Here is a 20,976-nt window from a genome sequence, read left to right on the forward strand (position 1 = left end):
CTAATCAGAAACAAAATAACCAACTTCATAGATGAAAAAGACTCTAAAAACATACGTTTTAAGTTTAGCTTTAAAACAGTTTAAAGTCTTCGCTTTTTTAATGTTCTCAGGCAAAGAGCTCCATAGTTTTGGTGCAGCAAATGAAAACGTACTACCACCATAACTGTCAGTTCTAGTCTTTTGAGGAAGGAACAGTTAGCGTGACGATGATCTTAAAATTGTTGACACATAGTACTCGTCAATTAAAGGCACCAAATAGTCTGCTGACTGTTTATAAATGGTTTTATAAGTGAAATGGGAGAAGTGCATGTGTTGTTGCTTGTGCATATAGTCGCTTTGCACCCCAAATGAGCAAATTCAAACAATTCAATCAAACTAGATGGTCTCTAGAGAGGAGAGAGAACGGGATGTATACAAAACATGGACCCCTTCATGGAACCGGTCCATGGACTACCCCTTTGGATCACCCCTTATTTTACAAAGTTAAAGTCGAAAAATCTTTAGACAAAAGAGGGGACTGATCCTTACACTTATCTGGACAATTTAAGCAATTGTCTCTTTGAAGACACTTGAAAAATTCAGGTGGTCTCAACGGGATTCCAATCCATGACCCCTGCGATGCCGACACAATGCTCTACCAACTGAGCTTTGAAGGCACGCATAGCTAGACGAATCTTTTTGGAGCCACCAAATTGGTGGTTTATTAGTGTCTACAAAACAGGCAATTGCTTAAATCAGTAGCCCATAACTAGGAGCGAATAACAGCTCAATATTCCCGCTAATGAGAATCCTGTGGAGCCCTGCAATGACCAATCACAAGAAACTAACTTGACGTCATAGCGTCACCTAACCGGAATTGTCTTTGTCTTTTGCAGAAAAGGTAGTCTAAAAATAGATAGATCGTACATGGGCTCCTGGGGCCGGTTCCTGAAAGGTGTAATAACCCTATTCCATGGATAAATGTGCCGGAATAAGGCACTTTATACCTGGAATAGAGTTATTACACCCTTCAGGAACCGGCCGCTGGTCTATAAAAATACTGTAACAGATAAGTGCGAGGATCTCTTCTCTCTTTCGTCTGAAGACTTTTCTCCTTGTAAACGTACTTAATTTACAAAATGAGGGGTGGTCCACAGGGGAGGTCCATGGACCGGGTTCATTAAGGGGTCCATGGACCGGGTCCACAGGGGTGGTCCATGGACCAGGGGTCCATGTTTTGTATACGTCCGAGAGAACGGCATCGTCTCTTGCAAATTCGTCGTTTATCTCTCGCACCGCTCCATCTCGCCGCGCCTGGCGTGCGAGAGTATGATTTTTTTCATCAATTTCCTTTTTCGAAACATTTGCTTTTAACTGAAGGTAGGTGCATTTAAAAGTTAAAAGCATGTCCAGGCAGTAGAGAGTGTTTTCACTCACGTGATCAGTAACCTTGTTTTTGCACAAAAACAAAAGAAAACGTTTGCACGATAATAGAGCTCAGTTCCCGGAGGAGTAGTCAGGGACGCCAACATGGCAACTGTTTTGTTTAGGGACACCAACATGGCCACCGTGATGGCACGTGAAAGATCGGAAAGTTTAAATTCGCGTGGTACTCCTGATACCGACCCTGATACCATACAGCGGTATTGGCGACGCTACGTGCAACATACACTACCACATAAACGTTAGCTGGTTGCATCCGCTAGTTCAAGTTGCCACGTCAAGACCGCCATCTTCCTTCTTTGAACTACTCGCAGTTCGTTTAATAGGTTCGCTCTAAAAATTTCAAAGATGACCACGGCGGAACTACCTTGTTATACGTTAATCAACGTTCTCTCCGATTCAGAAGCCTTAAGTGAGCAAAAACTTGCTGAAGATCTCGGTAAGTTGCCCACTTTTAAATTTAATTCAGCTTACTCGCTCATTGCAGTTCGACCAAAGGTAGAATCATTAAAATATTACCTGTAAGAATCTAATTCCAAGACATGTCGAATGTCTCTTTTCTTACTCAATTAAATTGATTTCCAACTGGTTCTTGAAAGAAAGCCTCCATATGCTAACAAGAGAATGATAGTTTAATTCCTTTTGGTGGCTCGACAGTTCAGTGGCTATTATAGGTGCAAGGGAAGGTATATACAGTTTATTGGTGGTCTTTGGCTCACTGGTCTGCTAGTGAATGATGAGTCACCGTTTAAAATAAGTTTAATTCTTTCAACCTTCATCGACCGCGGTGTTACTGCGCCTTTCAATAACATGCGGACTCATAAATTCAAAGGTCAACCGACAAAATAATGCGTTTTTCCCTACCGTCAATCAAATGTTCGGCGGCTCCTCCGAGGTCCCGACTACTGTGGAGCGCGCAGTAATCAAATCACATTGCTGATCCCAGTTCACTCAACATAGTCGAAAGCTGGGAGGAGCCGCCCAACCTTTGATTGGCGGTAGCGAAAAATGCATTTGTCGTTGACCTTTAAATTTAAGAGTCCGCATGTTATTTAAAGGCACAGTAAACAACAAATGACAAATATCGTTTTGAATACAACAAATATTTAATCTAGAATCTAGTTAACGATAATTGGAATTGAACTGGCATAAGGAAGGAAAGAAGACGTATAGCAGTTATATAATGGAAGTGTTAGATTTCACTTAAACTTATGGAACATAATAATTATTTTGTCTTCTGTGCTTGATACACACAGAAATCAATAAAGGTTTTCCCTCACACTGAGGTCTTAATAAGGTACCCTCCTTCTACAGGTTGAGCAGCCGAGCCACTTTGTCAAGTATTTCAGGAGACATGGCCCAGTATTCTATAGTTAGCTACAGTTATTTATTTTTTTCACATTAGCAGCAGCAACCTGCCATTTTTAGCTTCCCTTAGCTGAATGCCCCTGATGATGAAGTCAGCTCATGAACTTGGCTTATGTATTAGGAATTAAACATTGTTTTCCTCTTTTATCAGAAAAAGGTGATCTGAGGGTTAAGACAGAATCACTGAAGAAAGTGATCCAACAGATATTGAATGGAGAGAAGATGCCATCACTTCTTATGGTTATCATCAAGTTTCTCATGCCACTGGATGATCACACCATAAAAAAACTTCTTCTGATTTTCTGGGAAATTGTCCCAAAAACTGGCAAAGATGGTAAATTGTTGCAGGAGATGATTTTGGTTTGTGATGCATATAGAAAGGTGAGGAAGTTGATGTTGTAAATTGGTAGGTCTTTCTCTCTATCTAGTCATGTTTTTACAGATTTTGTAATGTTCTATGCATTGTGTTCTCTGTTTTTAAGGACCTTCAACATCCGAATGAGTATATTAGAGGCTCTACGCTAAGGTTCCTCTGCAAGCTGAAGGTGTGTACAAAATATGACATAAGAATACATTTCATTTTTTTTAAAGTAAATGTTGTGGAAATACAAGTTAAATTATTTTTTTAAAAACATTTTCTTTTTCATTCAAAAAGGAAGCTGAGTTGTTGGAGCCCCTTATGCCAACTATCAGAAATTGTTTGGAGCATCGCCACTCTTATGTGCGACGTAATGCTGTTATGGCTATCTACACCATTTATAGGTTAGTTTTTTGTACTTTGTTCAATAAAGAAGTCATTTCTGATATTAATTCTCAAGATTTGGCAGACTTGAGTTGCATGTACTACCTAAAAATTAATAGGGTACATGTGGATGATTATTTTTAGTTTGACCCAATCCTTTGGTGTTCAAAAATTTTTTAATGCTCTTTTTGCAAAGGTTAAAAAAATGTTAACAAAATATCTGTGTAATTTGAAAAAAAGATTAGTGTCAGTATTTCCACCTGTTTTTTTTTTGTTGTTGTTGAACAGATACTCTGTGCCAACTTACACAGTTTTGAGTATCTGTTTTGCCAATTTTAAAAAAGACATTGCACCAATTCATTTGTAAAGGATGTCAATAGCATTTGAATAGACAAGGTGTTGGTTAGTCTAAAGGAATATACAGCAGCACCATCATGTGCATGCTATCAAAACCGATAAGTACATCAGTTTGGGGCTTAAATAATGTTATTGTTACACTTAGCATGAATTTTTTGTTGTTGCTTCCCCCCAGAAACTTTGATTTTCTCATTCCTGATGCACCAGAGTTGGTTCATACATTCCTGGAGCAGGAACAGGATGCATCTTGCAAACGCAATGCCTTCATGATGCTTATTCATGTTGATCAGGTGATTTGGCATTTAATTATTGTTTCAAGTCCACTTGGTCATCTTCTGGGTATTATTTAGACTATTCCTGCCAAAGTAAAATTGCTTAAATTGCTTAAGTGGGATGACAAAGAAATTATTGGTCCCATTAAGTTATATAGATTTATGTGGAGATAAAGTTGTAAGGTTTTGTAGGCAATTATTCTAGTTAAGGCTCAAGTTGATTATTCTTATTTTCTATTTATCTTTGCAGGACCGTGCTTTGGAATACCTGAGTACATGCATTGATCAGGTCAACACATTTGGTGATATACTGCAGTTGGTAATCGTTGAACTGATTTACAAGGTACAGTCACTGGTATTGCTCATTGTTTAAGTTGTCTTAATGTACTATTTACAAGTTAAATTTTTCCTGTATGCGTAGGGTGTTTAATTATTTATGGTACTTGCCTGGATCTCTTCAAATTTCCTTTGGCAGGAGATACCAGTTTTTGACAATAATTATCAATGATTATTGGTTGGTTGAAGATCCTTGAAAGTGCAGTTCAAGAATTAAATTGAGTATGAATCCTGTTGCACATAGGTTTGCCACGCTAACCCAGCAGAGAGGTCACGTTTTATACGATGCATCTACAACTTGCTGAATTCTTCATCACCTGCCGTGCGTTATGAAGCTGCTGGAACTTTGGTTACACTATCATCTGCTCCAACTGCCGTAAAGGTACCAAGATTTGTCATGTTCTAAAACATAAGATTATGAACTTAGGGGGTATACATGTGCTACAAAAATTGTAAAACAGAAATTTGAGCCTGTCACCAGGAAGAGTATCCAAGCATCAGTAGCAAAGAAGTGATTTATTTTATGTGTATGCTCAGTTTTTGTTCATAGTCAGTCCTAAATTTGCAAATGTTTTTTTTGCTGTCATGAATAAACATAATCATCTCCCCCTGGGAATAGGTGTATCAAATACACCTGCTTAATATTATTATTGTGTCTTCTGAATGCAATCTAATGCTTTTCTTTTCTTTTATTTCAAAAGTCTGCTGCATCTTGTTACATTGAACTGATTGTCAAGGAAAGTGATAACAATGTAAAGCTTATTGTGCTGGACAGGCTGATTGCTCTGAAAGATAATCCATCCCAGGAAAAAGTCCTTAGGGTGAGTGGAATCTCATTCATGTTATTTTAGCCCCTGCCCACATTATTAACTTATTTGTCGATGAGACCTAAATTTGTAAAACCAAATAATTGTAATGTTCTTTATCTGCTAAGGAAGTGATCATCCCTTGAACTATGTAAACGTATTGTATCTTATAGGAACTTGTTATGGACATCCTTCGTGTCTTGTCTTCCCCCGACCTTGAAGTGAGGAAGAAGACCTTACAGCTTGTGCTTGATCTGGTCACTTCACGCAACATACATGAGGTATAGAATGGCTCAAGACAGTGTTTAAAAAAATTATTGCATTACGTTATTAGCAAGTGTAGACCTCTGGCAGAAAATAGATTGAGTTACAAATTGAGCATAAATTATATGGAGGTCTGTGACTTAAGACTTTCAAGCTGACAGAAGGTTACACATCTTCTTGTTTACAATAATTATTATTTGAGATGTTCTTTTTCAGAACAAGCTAATGAAGTTTGCATTGTTTTTAACAGGTTGTTGCTGTTTTGAAGAAGGAAGTGACCAAAACCCACAATGAAAGTGAACATGAAGATATTGGTGGATATAGACAGGTATCATTAGTTTACAATATGCTCTCATTAACATATCCAGTACAAAGTGAATAAAATTAATAATGATTGTGAAATGCATGTACATGTGTCTGAAAGGGCATGTACTAAAACCCGAAACGCCGAAACGAAACCATCGGAACGAAACCACCGAAACCACCGGAACCGCCGAAACCATCGAAACACCGAAACAAAACCATCGGAACGAAACCACCAAAACCACCGGAACCGGCGAAACCATCGAAACACCGAAACGAAACCATCGAAACACGGAAACGAAACCACTGAAACAGCTTAACAATCTGAACAACACTTCGAAATGTAAATGTTTAAAAATGTCTTAACATTCTTACGTCATAACCTTGTCCCTTCGTACTTTCCGTTTGTTGCCTTGGTCTTTGCACTGTTTACGACGTCGTTTTCATGCCACTAGCTTCAGATTTGCACGGAATCTGCAAGCCTTCCGTGACCGGATGTACCTTTGTTTGTGGCCGCTGTGTGCTCATGGGGAAACGCTTTACATTGCGTGACGTAGTTTTAAAAATAATAGAATCTTTTGATTTCGTTCTTTTTACTTTTGGGAAACTTCAAAGATTGTGATAAAAGAACAACTGAAGCAGGAAAAGCAGAGGAAACTATTCGAGAAATTATTATTCATGTCAATCCGCCCGGAAGTCAATAACGGTGGTGCCATTGAGGCTGTCTCGATCGTTTTGTTTAAGTTTTTATAGCTTTTTCGGTGGTTCCGGTGGTTTCGTTTCGTCGTTTCAGTGGTTTCCCTGGTTTCGTTTCGGTGTTTCGATGATTTCGGCGGTTCCGGTGGTTTCGTTCCGATGGTTTCGTTTCGGTGTTTCGGGTTTTAGTACATGCCGTCTGAAAGACGCATAATTATTTTGAAATGTTGTTGTTATGACTCTAAGGGAGAACGATCATAGCTTCTTATTGCATCATCATTTACGCAAGGTATTTGAGTCCACAGTCATCCAGTCCCACAGATGACTTGCTTCCAAGAAGTACCTTAAGCTAAATGCATCCTTGAAGAAAAGAAGCACAAGTTAATTTTTCTTGAAACCCCCTATAATAATATACACGTATCACATGTACAAGGATGACAGATCAAAAGCCACGAGAAAAATAGTACTCTTTACAGAATTGATCTTTAGTTTAGTATTAATTCTTAGCTTGGCACGGTGAATTGACTTGAATTGAGTTGAATTGAATTGACTAGATTACTGTAAACTTTAAGAGCGCTAGTGATGGCTGTTGCCCTTCTTTTTGTGCAGATGCTGGTTCGCACTCTTCACACTTGCAGCGTCAAATTTCCTGATGTGGCTGTTTCTATTGTCCCACTGGTAAGAGAGAACTTTCTGTGTCATGGAAATAACTTAACTGGTTCTAAAACCCTAATGCCAAGGGTTCACTGTGTGGTAGGCTATTACAAGGCAAGCTCTGCTCTCAGCTATCATCGGAGATTGGCACTAATGGTTTTACAACAAACTAGATACATGTAAGGACTTCATGAGATTCGTGAGGACATCAAAAGCAATGAAGACAATGCATTATTGATGCAAATAAGTATTACAGAGATACTGTTTGCAAGTATTAGTAAATTGTCAAAGTTTGTGTACTGTATGTTTCCTTTTATAGTGTTTTCATGTTTAAAAAAAGCAGTGAAAAGACAAGTTCTAGAGGGTATTAAATTTTTCTTCATAGCTGATGGAGTTCCTTGGTGATACAAATGAGCAGGCAGCCTTTGATGTTCTGCTGTTTGTGAGAGAGGCAGTTCAGCGCTTTGAACAGCTGAAGCCAGTGATCATGGAGAAGTTGTTGGAAAATTTCCACACTATAAAGACTGTTAAGTAAGTATAATACTTATAACAAGGAAATGATCTTGTGAAGTGGAGTATACAATATTATTGGAGAAGATTGCATAACAAGAAAAAAACTCAGTTACAAATGTAAACAAAAGTGTGCATTTGACCTGAATATTGTATTCCTGTTTGCTTATCCCCTGTCAAAGCATTATGGAATTAATGTGTTTTGCTTTATTAATAATGCTACAAGCCCCCCTTACATTTGTATTGTCAATATTTCCTCCCTAGTAGAATATGAAAATACTCTTTCAAATTTCCAAGTTGCATTTTGAATGTTTGTTTAATTTAGGATTCATCGTCATGCCTTGTGGATCATGGGTGAATATGCAATCAGCAAGCAAGACATTTTGGATGTCATGGATGAGATCAAGAAGGGATTAGGAGAAGTAAGACCATCATTGCGCATAGGTTGTTTTTTAACTATCTTGAGTGATTTTTAAACTACTGTGTGCAACTCGATCGTCAGAATTGTAGGGAAAATATCAACAAGTTGGTGCTTGGGTTTTGGATGAATTTACTTTTGTACCAAAAACATTCAAGAAGATGAAGGCACACATTTGGGGCTACATGCAGTTTTCTTTCTTTTAAAATATCATAGTCTTCTGTCTCACCTGGTTTAACCAGAAGCTTGTGACTTTGAAGCGTTTAAGTCTGGTTCAGAGCTGGGATTTTTTGAGTTGAAAAATTTCCTTATTTGAATGTAACATACATGTAGCTTGCACATTCGCGCATGTTCCCGTGCGTGCAGCTTTGATCTTATTTTGGTCCATATTTGGGCATAAAATTGGTGTTCTAAAATCCTCAGCTTTGTTTCAACGAAAAGAGTTGCAAGTTACACGCTTCCCGATCATGTGCTTCTGGTTTAACCCATAAGCTCCTGAAGCACCCCCCCCCCCCCCCCCCAATTGATGAGTAAATCGTCTGTTGTCACACAGTAAAATCTATCAAGTCTCAGTCCTAGGGGTCAATAGGTTAACAGTCTACTAGAATACGAAGAAGCTGTAAGTGCAGTGTCGTGCAGTGTATTTCTAGCATGGGCTGTGAACCAAGTCACTACGAGTTGGTGTTTTGCTGACCATCTTCTTTTTCTTGTATTCCTCTCCAGGTTCCCATTGTTGATGATGAAATGAAACGAGCTGCAGGCGACGTCCCGGAGGGTAAGAAATTGTAGTTATCCACCTCCATTCCTGCCTCCCCCCAAAAGTAGTATTTCACAAAAGATAGGTAAATATGGAACTAAAAATGGTTAAAATAAAGAGACATTGCTGGACCAACACATTTACTTTGTCAGGTTAAATATTGAATTCTGCATGAGTGCAAACATTTTTCTTGCAAACAGTACACTTACTGTGACACAGTGATAAACAATTGTAATTTAGGCAGCATCTAGAATAATATTTTGTCCTCAGATTGACTGATTCATCTTTTATACTTGCTTGCTTATTGATTTATTTAGGGTCTGATTCAGCTCTGTCCCCTCAGAGTGTCGGAGGGCGGCGTCTGGTGACAGCTGATGGAACATATGCTACCCAGAGTGCACTCAGTGCCCCTGGTCTTACTTCCCTGCTGAAAAAGGATGAGGAAAAGAGGCAAGAGTATTTAATGTGTCCAGGATTCTTGGCAATTTGAATTACACACAGATGGAGAGGTGGTTTAAGAGGATGTCAAACTCGTGCTTCCACAGAAAAATTAGCCTGTTTTAAGTGGCACTGAAATGTCAATTCCTACATGTTTCGTGAAAGTAACTTATTCTGTGTTCAGGAAATAATTGAGAAAACAGTATATCCAGACAAATTTACAAGAATTTTTTATCAGAAATGTTTTTTTTGTGGTAAGGTCTATTTTTATGGTAGTGCACTTTAGTCACAACACTCTGTGTTACCAGGCCTAAGAATAAAGAGTGTAAGTCTGTGGCAGCAATAGGCTCGCAGCGCATTCATAAATCACGAACAAAATAAACAGGTCTGTTGGAAGCGAGCTTGAATTTCAACAACTGAGCCTCAAAATTGGCAAGAATTTGTGACACTAATGAATAATGAAGCAGCTTCTATTTCCAAAACGATGGAATTACCTGGTAATAAATAACCTCGTCTAGGAGAGTGAATTTTTGACTTTGCAGAAACAATGGTCAACCTTGAGAGTTGGACAATTGTGATCTTTGTGTTGAATTTGCACATTTCTTGTCAAACTATTATAGCACTTGAAAGAAACAAAAAAAACTAACAAAAGCTATGTTTCTGACATCAAGTCATATATTTTGAGGTCACCCATCCAGATACTAACCCCGCTGGACAGGCTTAAATGGTGGTGTGGCAGGCATCTAAATCAGCTTCTTACTGTCATGCATCGATCTTGTGTTTATTTACAGGCCTCCCTTGCGTCAGTACTTGCTGGATGGTGAGTTTTTTGTGGGAGCAGCCATTGCTTGTACGTTGACAAAGCTTGCACTGCGTTATCTGGACATTGAAGAGAACAAGGAAAGACAAAATGTAAGATTACATTAAAAACATGTTTAGCAATAACTATAATTAAATTAAATTTTTTAGGCCTTGACCTACACTGTATCTGTGTTTGGGCTGGTTTTCACAAGTACAGAAGCACCAATGATACGCATGTTCATTAACTTATTAGAGTGTCTTTTGTTGTAACAAAAGGTAGTGATGACCAAGATTGCTTGGGCGTATGCTTAGGGTGCTAGTGAAAACAAGGCTTAAGAGTTCACCCAGTTGTTGCATCCTAGATTTAAGTGTTTTAGTCCACTTATCATCTGGTTCTCTTCTCTTCTCTTCTTTGAAAGGTTTCTCCAGGTACTCTGGTTTTCCCCTCCTCAAAAACCAACCTCTGATTTCATAGAGCGTTTTTCAACTGAGTGTCGAAAGTAATTAGCGCATTGCTTTGGTTTAAATATGATTAATTCACTCAGTGATTGGTTCAAAGTTCTCGCACCACTTTTTCAACCAATCAGAAGTGAAACCAAAACCAATCCTGGCTTGCGCGTGCACATCTTCCTGCGCTTTGTGTTGGCTACGTGCAATTACTTCTAGTTTTGATTGGTTTTTTACTGGATTGTCTCCGTCCTGTTTGATTGGCCAAAGTAATTACTTTGGTTTTGGTTTTACGACACTCAATTGAAACTGGCTTTGTTATGTTGATTTAATTTTTGTTTGGTGTCCCCAATTACCGTCTGAGCACGAAAATACACTAGACAATGAAATACTGGTAAAGGTAATCATCATCGTCATCTGCCCCTAGTAGGTAGTTGTATTTGACTGGTGCATGGGAGGTTGTGGGTAAGCCACTGACAGAAAGAAATTCAGAAGATGTCATATCAGAAAAAAAGTCATGTCCCCTTTAAAGGGACACTCATGGCTTTTGTAACAATTTCTAGTCAATATTCCATAAACTTCATCTTTTGACACCTTGATGGCTTTCGCAACTCCTCTTCATTATTATTTTCTTACACTATTCCCCCATATCAAAATACCATAATACTCTTTGTTTGTCCCTCCAAAATTTTGCGTAAGCATTGTTTTTATTTTCTCTTTGGACTTACAATGGTCCCAAGAGAAACTGGAAACAATGCTTTTATGCAAAATTTTGAAGGGACAAACAAAGAGTGTTATGGTATTTTTGATACTGGCGAATTCAAGTGAATCTAAAACAAGAGGGTCATCCAAAATGTTTTAGCGACTTTAATTTATACAAGCTACAACTTGAAAACTTGAAAACATTCACCGGATGTTTTCAAGTTTGTACCCAACTCTCTCTTTGCCATTCGTCCCAGAAAGGAGGTAAAGATAGTTGTTACGATTGAACCCATTGACTCCTCAAGCACTCTGGGACACCCCCTGTTGACGAATAAAATCGTCTGGCATTAAACAGAGTAAAATCTGTCAAGTCTCACTCCCAGGGGTCAATGGGTTAAGGGAATCAGTATTTCATAATTTTGTGACTGCCATCAGCTGAGCAGCATCCGTTGGATTTTCCATATGTTATGTTAAGACATCGTGACAGTATGCCTTTAAACAACACTTGCATGGGACTGGAAAAAAAAAAACCTCAAGCCATTACTTGGTCGATGAATCATTCAGTTAGTTGGGGAAGGCTGTGAATCCTACTTGCCATGAAAGAGTGTAAGTTTGCACAGCTCCCATTGGCACTAATGAAGCATTCTGGAAGACCTCCCCAAAACGTGTTGCAAAACACACTGACTTCATAGTCAGTGAACCATATAAAAGCAACATCATTGCTACTTCCACATCCTGTCCATTGCCACTTCCACTCTCCTTTCATACACAGTTCTTCTGCTGGTCACTACTGGAATGCAATTGTTTTTATTTTGTTGAAGGTATTATGTGCCAACTGTATGCTCATCATGGCCAGCATTTTGCACCTTGGAAAGTCTGGTATACCAAAGAAGGTAATGTGTTCTAGTCTGTTTCAGTTTAAAACCTCTTTTTCACTAAATATCAAGCATTTTAGATGACTGGCTTACCATTGTTTCTGTTTCTGTGATTAATTTTCATGTGCTTTGGATTGTGAACGTAATTTTTGTCGCTATTGTTTTGACACAACAGTCACCGTAATGTCCTTTGTCTGTTTGTCGGAGCATAATTAATCGAGGGACTGGTTATGAAACCTTACAACCTTCAAAAGCGAGAGCAGTGTTGTCGTAATCGATGTTGAATTGACCGTGACAGTGCACAATCGTTTGTTTTTGCTTCGCAAGGGTTCGCAGATTAGTTGCCCATAATTTAATCGAAAGATTTGATTGGTTATATTCTCGTCGGAAAAAAAGGTTTGTTTTGTGCACCGTCAAGGCGAAAAATGTAGACAAAAACACGAAACCATATCTAACCATAACCATCTCCATGCATTAACTATGGTCGGAGAAAGTCCATGCTGACAGGATAAGCCTGCAAAGCGTGCTTGCATTTGAAACGCAAGCTCGAATTTCCTGACAGTTTGTCCAAAGTCCTTTGCTGTGCTTTCACTTCAGGTTCTAGTTTTACACAGGATCGACTTTTTAAACAATTTGTCTGTGTTCCTTCAGCTTTGATTTTGCTTGTTTTACACGTAGCTTCCTCTTTTACTCCTTAGGTTATCACAGATGACGATGTTGACCGCATCTCTTTGTGTGTGCGTGTGGTCGCTGAGCGTGTCCCTCTCATGAAGAATATCTTCACTGTCGAGTGCCGCAACTCGCTGTCTTCCATGCTGGATGCTAACAAGAGGGGAGAGGACGAAAAAGTTAACAAGGTTTGTCATGTTTTGCTCAGAAGAGATTTTTTTTTTCCAGATTTTGGCCACGTGAAAATCGTGGGGAGAGGCTGAGGTCTAACTTTTGCGAGGACAGAATGTAGAAGAATCGCACTGCTACACAGGCAAGGCGCCTAAAGAAGCCATCGATGTTTTTGCAGAATTTCGCAGCAGGATTTAGAGCATTAGTGAATTACTACTTCTGCCCAGAGTACTACCGGCAGAATGCAGCACTTTATTAAAAAAAAAAAAGAAGAAGAACACGTTAAAAACAATAGCTCGAGGGAAAAGAGTTCTAGTACTGAACTGAAACTCTCCTGGGATTTTTTCGGCATGAAAAACTTGTTAACGTTCCTTGTTGATTGCTGATGGGCGGTCAAAAATCTGTGCGGTATATCCTTCCAAAAGCACTGACCTTGAAGCGTGTAATTTAGGACTCTTTTCCTGGTTCAGAGCTGGGGTTCTTTTAGTTTAATTTAGGTCTCTTTTCCTGTTGCCCAAGGCTAACCAAATGCTTGGCCTACTATAAGACGCCATTTATCTGCTTGTGATCCAGCAGTAAAAGAAGCAGCATTCATGAGTCTGGTCAGACCACTTATAGAATACGCCAGTAGTGCTTGGGATCCCACACTGAACAGCTCATCGCGGAAGTTGAAAAAATTCAACGCAGAGCAGCACGCTTTGTCCTTTCTGACTATAAAAGCTTTGAGCCTGATTCTATGTCAATGATATTAAAAAAACTTGGCTGGACACCTCTAAAGCTTCGTAGACAAATAAACAGAATAATTCTCGTTAACAAAGGCTTAAATAACCTGGCTGCTCTTCCCTTCCTGGAATCACTCCAGAAACCCACCAGGGGATCAAGACATACACTGTGAACACTATATCCCACTCTCAGCTCGTACCAATTTGTATAAATACAGTTTCCTACCACAAACAGTAGCTAATTGGAACAGTTTACCTCAATCTATTATCTACCTATCTACTAGCCTAGGAGCCTTTCAAGACTCCTTAGCATCGTATTATTGTTAGTAATTCTAAACCGTTAGACTGCTGACAGTGTGCAATATATCTTTATGAGGTAGCACAATGAAAGTGAAGTGAAGAACATGATCTGTTTTTTTTTTTTTATATTTTAGATTGATTTGGACAAGGTTCTCTCAGTTCAGGTGGATGACCCTATACCCTTCATGCAGTTGCTAGCCAAGTCTGATTCTGGAATCTCAGAAGTAAGAAAACTAGAACTTGAGCTGATTTGCTAATTTGCAGTTAGGTGGGTTAACGCTCTACAATAATGTAATCAAGGCTGAGCCGCTTTGCGTGCTTGTTTTAAAGGATCAGTTTGCATTGGCCCTGTCACAAGCGGTTGGTTCTGTTGGTGGAAAGAAGGAAGATGAACTGGTTGGCTCTAAACTCAACAAGGTACAGTGGTTTTTTTGCTTTGCACTTTTGACTATTTCCTCGCTTGACTACTTTTTAATCGGTACCATTCACGTGGGAATGCATCTATTAATACGGCTGACGGTTTAAGAAAATTATTATGAAGGCTAGCGCTGGGCTAATATTCTTTCATTTGACAGGTTGCACAGTTAACAGGCTTCTCTGACCCAGTCTACGCCGAGGCCTACGTGAATGTGAATCAATATGACATTGTGCTGGACTTGCTGATTGTGAATCAGACATCAGACACGCTGCAAAACGTTACTCTCGAGTTGGCGACGCTTGGTAAGCAAATACTTCATTCTCCACTCACGGAGCGATTTTAATTGAGCCGCAAAACCAAGGTGATCAATATTTTGGCTAATTACAATAGATGCAGACCGTCAAATGAGCCAGTACATACGTGTCCAATACCTGCAGAACAGCTGCATAATGACATTCATGGTGCTACCCCTACACCTTCCCCTAGATCAACCCCTGAGAACTCCATGCATTACTTTTTGGTTTGGCTTCTGGTTCAGCAAGGTCATTGTTAGAGGCCGGGTCACTTTGTGACGCGTACACCAATTAATGTTGATCTAACTTTGTAGCTGTATAGACCTCTTGCACGTCTTGTTTCCCCATTTCAGACCACGTGATAAGTAAAGTCTGTTTACGAGCCAAGTGGCCCATCAGAGCCGGAGCTTATCCCGGTTTCTGTGGCATGAGAGTGTTACGCAACAGTTTTTGGGTTGTTCCTTTTCGTTTTGATATAGTTCATTGTGATTCAGTCGTTTGTGTTACTCCAACAAGCTTTTATCTTTTGTGTTTCCAGGTGATCTGAAGCTGGTTGAGAAGCCACAGCCCATTATGTTAGGACCAAATGACTTCTCTAACATCAAGGTACATTTTGAGTTGCAGTTTTCGCGGGCTTACATTTTCGCCGGTCAATTATTGAAGGATTAACAGGTTGTGCCAAGTGTTCCACTGACGACGATTACGTTTATTTCTTGCCGTGATAACTTAGTTCTTTGGTTTGACGGGTGTGTTGAACGGTGCTATCCATAGTGATGCGTTTTTTGGCTGTTAAGTTTTTGCAGTTGTTCAAGATCCCGCTCACTTTACCACGAGCGTCATTCTTGTATCAGAAACACGTGGCATGATTTTCTTCTACCTTAATTCAAGTATTATAAACCTCCATTTTAGGCGAACGTCAAAGTGTCATCAACGGAAAATGGCATCATTTTTGGCAACATAGGTAAGCTTGACAACCATTTCCTCTCAGCGGCCACTGTAACAGTTTCAGGGAGGTTTTGCAGCTACCAGTTGACTTATATTCTCATATCATCTTCTCAGACTGGTCAACGAACAACTTTACCCTTTAACTGGAACTTCAAACGGATTCCATGTTTCCTATTGCAAGGGCAGGGGTCATTAATCAGTGCTCCTAGATACAGAGAAGGCGGCTTGCTCAGAACGAATAAAATTGTTATATTTCGTGTTCTGTTGTGATCTTTATTTCGCGTACTGCCGAAAACTTCAACCAAATTAAACTTGGTGTGCAAAGTAAGATCGCATTTTTCACCATTTACCGTTAGACCCTTACATACTAAAACCCATTGCGGCTAACTCGCACTCATTTTCTTGTGCTTAGCTCAGGCTACGTGTATTTTCTCCAGCCTATGATGATGGACACTGCTCTCATTGGTTACTTCGAGCTCACATGATATCTAACAACAAAACTGTTTCCCGCCATTCCTGCGCGAATGTTTCACCCGCGAATGTTGATCGACGACCGCCGTTGCTGTTGCCATTGCTCGTTTTTCTTTTTGTGCTGTATAACAAATCACTTGATGACTGGTCCCGAGGGAAACAGTTCATTTTGTTTCCCTCGGCTGCGCCTCGAGGAAACAATGAGATTCTCGGGAAACAAAATGAACTGTTTCCCTTAGGACCAGTCATTAAGTGTTTATTATTATACATTGGTGTCACCTATAAGCACGCAGCTAATTCTTGCTTGCTCCGTTTCTCTTACGTCATACCTACAAACAATAGATTTTATATACGTAGAATTGACGTCATACCCACAGACAATAGTTTTATGCATGCAGAAGTGACGTCACCTAACACACTAACCAGCAGTTTGATCAGTTTTGTCATGGCGGAGCTCAGCTCAGGAATATGCATAATAAAACAGTTATTGAATTCGGCTTTCGCATGTTAGCGATAATTATCAAGGCCTCAGTTTGTGTTATCCACCTCAGCCTTCGGCTTCGGCAGATAACACAAACTTTGGCCTTGATAATTATCGCTAACATGCTCAACCTCATCCAATAATTGTTAATTATTTTAGGTTCGTAGTGAATCAGATCCAAGATAGTGAATGCAATGGATAATAAATTTGACTGGTTTTCTCCGGCTGCTGTGACAAACCAAAGTAATTACTACTTCTTGATATTGTTTGTTGTGATTTCTTGACAGTGTATGATGTCTCGGGCGGCACTGGAGATCGTAACTGTGTTGTGTTGAATGACATTCACATTGACATCATGGATTACATCGTGCCGGCTACCTGTACCGATTCAGATTTTAGGCAAATGTGGGCTGAGTTCGAGTGGGAGAACAAGGTAAATTGCTCACATTTTATGCTGCGTAAAAGTTGTGTGCAGTCGTTGCGAATCTTCGGGTATCAGCAAACTCATAGACCCTATACAAAAATGGCTGCCTTTGAATTATTCTTGGTCGAAAATCACCAAAGTTCAACTTTGAAACCTTTCTACATCACTAGTAAGTGAATCTCGAACGAAGAGGTGAGTTGAGAAATTGTACAACCCGTTCTCACTTTCATCCAGTTAAACAGAAAAATTAGAAGCCATTAATTGGCCCAACCTTTTCAAATCTCTATCTGGCTTATTTGCCGAAGAAACCGCGTCAATGAATGTTTGGCCGTTATCTTGTAGCTGGGATGGATCTAAAAATGTGAACTCTGTCTCAGTAAAATCGTTGGACATCAGAATGAAACGAGAGTTCTGCATGGATGTTGCAGTTAAGCTTTGTACCTTGTCTTTTTCACAAGCCCCTTAACCTAACTTTGTTCGTTTTTTTCTTAGGTAACAGTCAACACGAACATTACCGACCTGAGGGAATACTTGGATCATTTGATTGCTTCAACAAACATGAAATGTTTAACACCAGAGAAGGTATAAAGATATTCAAATTTGCCAACCACCGAACTAAAGTCCGAACCAAAGAAGTCATACAGCCAATAAACCGCTGGCCACAGTTGCTCAAAGGCCGATTAACTTTATCCAGTGAATAAGGCTATGCAAAGATTTCAGTGCGCGAAAATTTACTCACTGGATTAAGTTATCCCGCCATTGGTCAACTGGGGTGTGGTTGGCACATGGGAGCAGTGGTGGCTCAGTGGTGAGAGCACTCGCTTCCCACCAGTGTGGCCCGGGTTCGATTCCCAGATCCGGTGTGATATGTGGGTTGAGTTTGTTGGTTCTCTACTCTGCTCCGAGATATTTTTCTCCGGGAATTCCGGTTTTCCCTTCTCCACAAAAATCAGTATGATTTGATATGTATTTGTTACATTCATTTGTGCACGACTCTACAAGCTATTCAACGTTTTCGTGTGAAATTAAAGTTTTATTATTATTAGAAACGTAACTCGAATATTGCTGAGCCCAGCAAATGCCAATCTGCAACTCTGTTTCGAAAAGAACGTTTCAACCTTGGGGAAAACGCCGCCACTCTTTCACCTCTCGTAACTTAACAAAGAGGAAGCTATGGAGCAGAGAGACTGAAGGTTAAGTAACCTCACAAAATGAAATAGAGACAAACTGCAACAGCACCCAGGAGAGTTTAGTACTGTTAACCTTTGGAAATGCCTTTGTTTATCGACAGGCTTTAGCGGGGGAGTGTGGTTTTATGGCAGCTAATCTCTACGCTCGAAGTATATTTGGAGAAGATGCTTTGGCCAACGTGTCAATCGAGAAACCAAGCAACCAATCAGGGCCTTCGGTTACTGGTCACGTGCGCATCCGAGCGAAGAGCCAGGTAAACAGATGTCATTTATTGCATAACTTGTACGTTGTGCAAAAAATTATACATTGGCGAGACAAGTAGACGACTAGGCGACCGATTCCGCGAACACCTTCGCGATGTTGAGAAGAATGACAAGGATGCATCTAAGCCAGTCGCTCGTCATTTTAATCTTCCTAACCACTCTAAAAACACATGGCTATCCGCGGCCTTTCCCTATATCTAGGTGCGACGGAAAGCCGCAAGAATCTGGAACAAAATTCATCTTCCAAATCGGCACCCTTAATCCTCACGGTATTAACGAACGCTTTTCATTTAACTAATATATTCCTATTTTTCACGTTGCCATGTTACCACCAATAGCGTACCTCCTACTCTGCTAACTAGACGTAACCCACAATTCCTCGATTCGCTCTGACGAAGGGCTAACGCTCGAAACGTTAGCCTGTTCCAGGCAACCAGGTAGCCGAGAAAACGAAAACAACTGCGTAGGAAAAGCGAGTGGGGGATTGGGTCAAGCCCCCATTTATTTTTCTCTTTCCCTACCATCTGGGAGCCTTGAACAGGTTATCGAAACGTCAGCTTTTAGAATCTCTGTACGGTGGCCAATTTACATTATCAACCACAGTTTTTTTAGAAACTACCCCCTTCGAACAGAATCAAGGTTGTCACCACATTGTTACTAGGTAAACTGCCTCTCCAGAACTGAACCTAAATTGGCTTGAACGGCATTTTTGTCAGTGAATAGGTGCAATGCAAACATTAACCGACGTGCACTCGTGTTTCTCACTGAACCTTATATTTGGTCATTTTACGTTGTTGTTATAGAAGAGGATGGGAAAGAAATGTTCTCAATTGCAATTGCACATTGAGATCGTGCAAAGCCATAAATTTTTTACCCATTAGACCTGATGGTTTTTGGCCCTCTGGCTGTCGCAGAGGTCGTGTTCGCCTTGTTGTTTAAGGACGAAGGGAAACTAAATAGTTCAAACGTTTCGTACGGAACGCGGGGTTCCACTTCGGTAGTAAATCGTGATTGGCCTCCCTTGAGCGTTCCAAGAATTGACCGCATGGTTGATCTAGCCAAGCGACACATCGTTCCATTGGCTTATCCCTTGAAATTTGTAGCACAGTTATATTCAGGCCAAATCGTAATTCGCTATTCTTGGTAATAAATCAATGACATGAGTGAATGCTTTTTTTTTTTTTTGCAGGGAATGGCGCTTAGTTTAGGAGACAAGATCAACCTATCTCAGAAAAAGACAACTAAGTAGAAATCAATCTAATCCCTGATTTGCATACTTGGTTTCCTACTTAACAGTCGCTGGCCTCTGTCGCCTGGCTTATTCAGTTTTATTTTTGTTTATCATATTACGCGCTTGTCCCACTGTGGCATGTTATATTCTGGGTCTTGGGATGGGGGTTGTTCAGAAGTTTCCCAAAAAATAAATATATGTACATCTGTTTCACTATGAAAAGCGGAAAGCAAATGATATGTAAGCAATAATTAATGAATAATAAATTTAGAGCACATCTTAAACCCTTAACTTGCTACTGTGAGTTTTGTCGTTTGTGATCAGTTGTTCGTCATCTAGTACTGCTCTGTTTATTCCCCTGAAAATTTCATTTCGGTTTTAAAACGGCCAGCACTTGAACACCGATACTAAAATAGTAAAAAATAATGTCATCTTTATCATAAAAAGTGAAAGGTGAATCTTCATTTTCAACCAAGTTACAGTTATATCAAGTGGATCTAATAAGCGCATCGAATTCGAGGCATTGGGTGGCTGTCTTGTTGGCAGAGAATCCCGCTAAACTATACACATATGGTAATAAAGTATATTTGTATGCTACAACGGATTAAAAGTCGGACCGCCTCTTGGGCTACCTCCAAATCCAGCAAGAAGTTGGTAAAGTTCACTGCACTGGTCATCTTGTCATAAGCAGTATCGTTCAGTTTGTGCGAAAGAAAGTGTCTCAAGTTTTGATCCGCATTTATTTCACGCGGGAACAAGGACGAAAGCGTTTAGGCCGACAGAATGTACAGCTTAGGAAGGGAAGAGGTAGGACTGGTAAAAAGTGAGCTATTCACGGTACCGCGCGGTTTGTACAATTCCTCGTGCAAACGACTGCGGTAAAAAGATTTCCATATTTGTAGCCTGCGACGCGTACAAATCCATGTTCGTAGCCGGCTACGTGTACTTCACAAGCTTTTCCCCTTAGTGGTGCACTCGGTTTGTTAATGACTCGTTTCGATTCATTGGAACGATTGTTGTATTAAAGGGTTCACCGTTTCTCTCGTCTCTTTATGCAAATTCATCAAATAGCAGGTGTCCGAGTGAAAATCTTCAAAACATCCACTGTCCGGCTCTTGTAAACCGCAACATATCTGTGCGGAAATAATTATTAACCGGCAAAATCAAGAAGAGAAACGGTCTTTCTTTTCTCTTCCATTGGAGGCTATTGAAGGACTGTGACACGACAT

General features: G+C 39.9%; 1 protein-coding gene across 1 annotated transcript; it reads left to right on the forward strand.

The window, feature by feature from the left end:
* The first annotated feature begins 1,676 nt into the window (after positions 1 to 1,676).
* On the forward strand, positions 1,677 to 20,031 carry LOC138042620 (coatomer subunit beta-like). The gene is made up of 27 exons (XM_068888573.1): positions 1,677 to 1,861; positions 2,942 to 3,171; positions 3,273 to 3,335; positions 3,446 to 3,552; positions 4,065 to 4,179; positions 4,412 to 4,504; positions 4,742 to 4,879; positions 5,199 to 5,318; positions 5,477 to 5,584; positions 5,818 to 5,895; positions 7,176 to 7,244; positions 7,606 to 7,751; positions 8,056 to 8,152; positions 8,872 to 8,923; positions 9,223 to 9,355; positions 10,135 to 10,255; positions 12,115 to 12,186; positions 12,867 to 13,025; positions 14,165 to 14,254; positions 14,361 to 14,447; positions 14,606 to 14,750; positions 15,280 to 15,347; positions 15,651 to 15,702; positions 16,926 to 17,071; positions 17,555 to 17,644; positions 18,354 to 18,506; positions 19,706 to 20,031. Exons 1-27 carry the CDS (start codon positions 1,771 to 1,773, stop codon positions 19,763 to 19,765), a joined length of 2,883 nt encoding a protein of 960 aa, XP_068744674.1. The 5' UTR covers positions 1,677 to 1,770; the 3' UTR covers positions 19,766 to 20,031.
* The last annotated feature ends 945 nt before the right edge of the window (positions 20,032 to 20,976 follow it).

This window comes from Montipora capricornis, chromosome 3 (assembly GCF_036669925.1).
Source record: "Montipora capricornis isolate CH-2021 chromosome 3, ASM3666992v2, whole genome shotgun sequence".
Taxonomy (NCBI): domain Eukaryota; kingdom Metazoa; phylum Cnidaria; class Anthozoa; order Scleractinia; family Acroporidae; genus Montipora; species Montipora capricornis.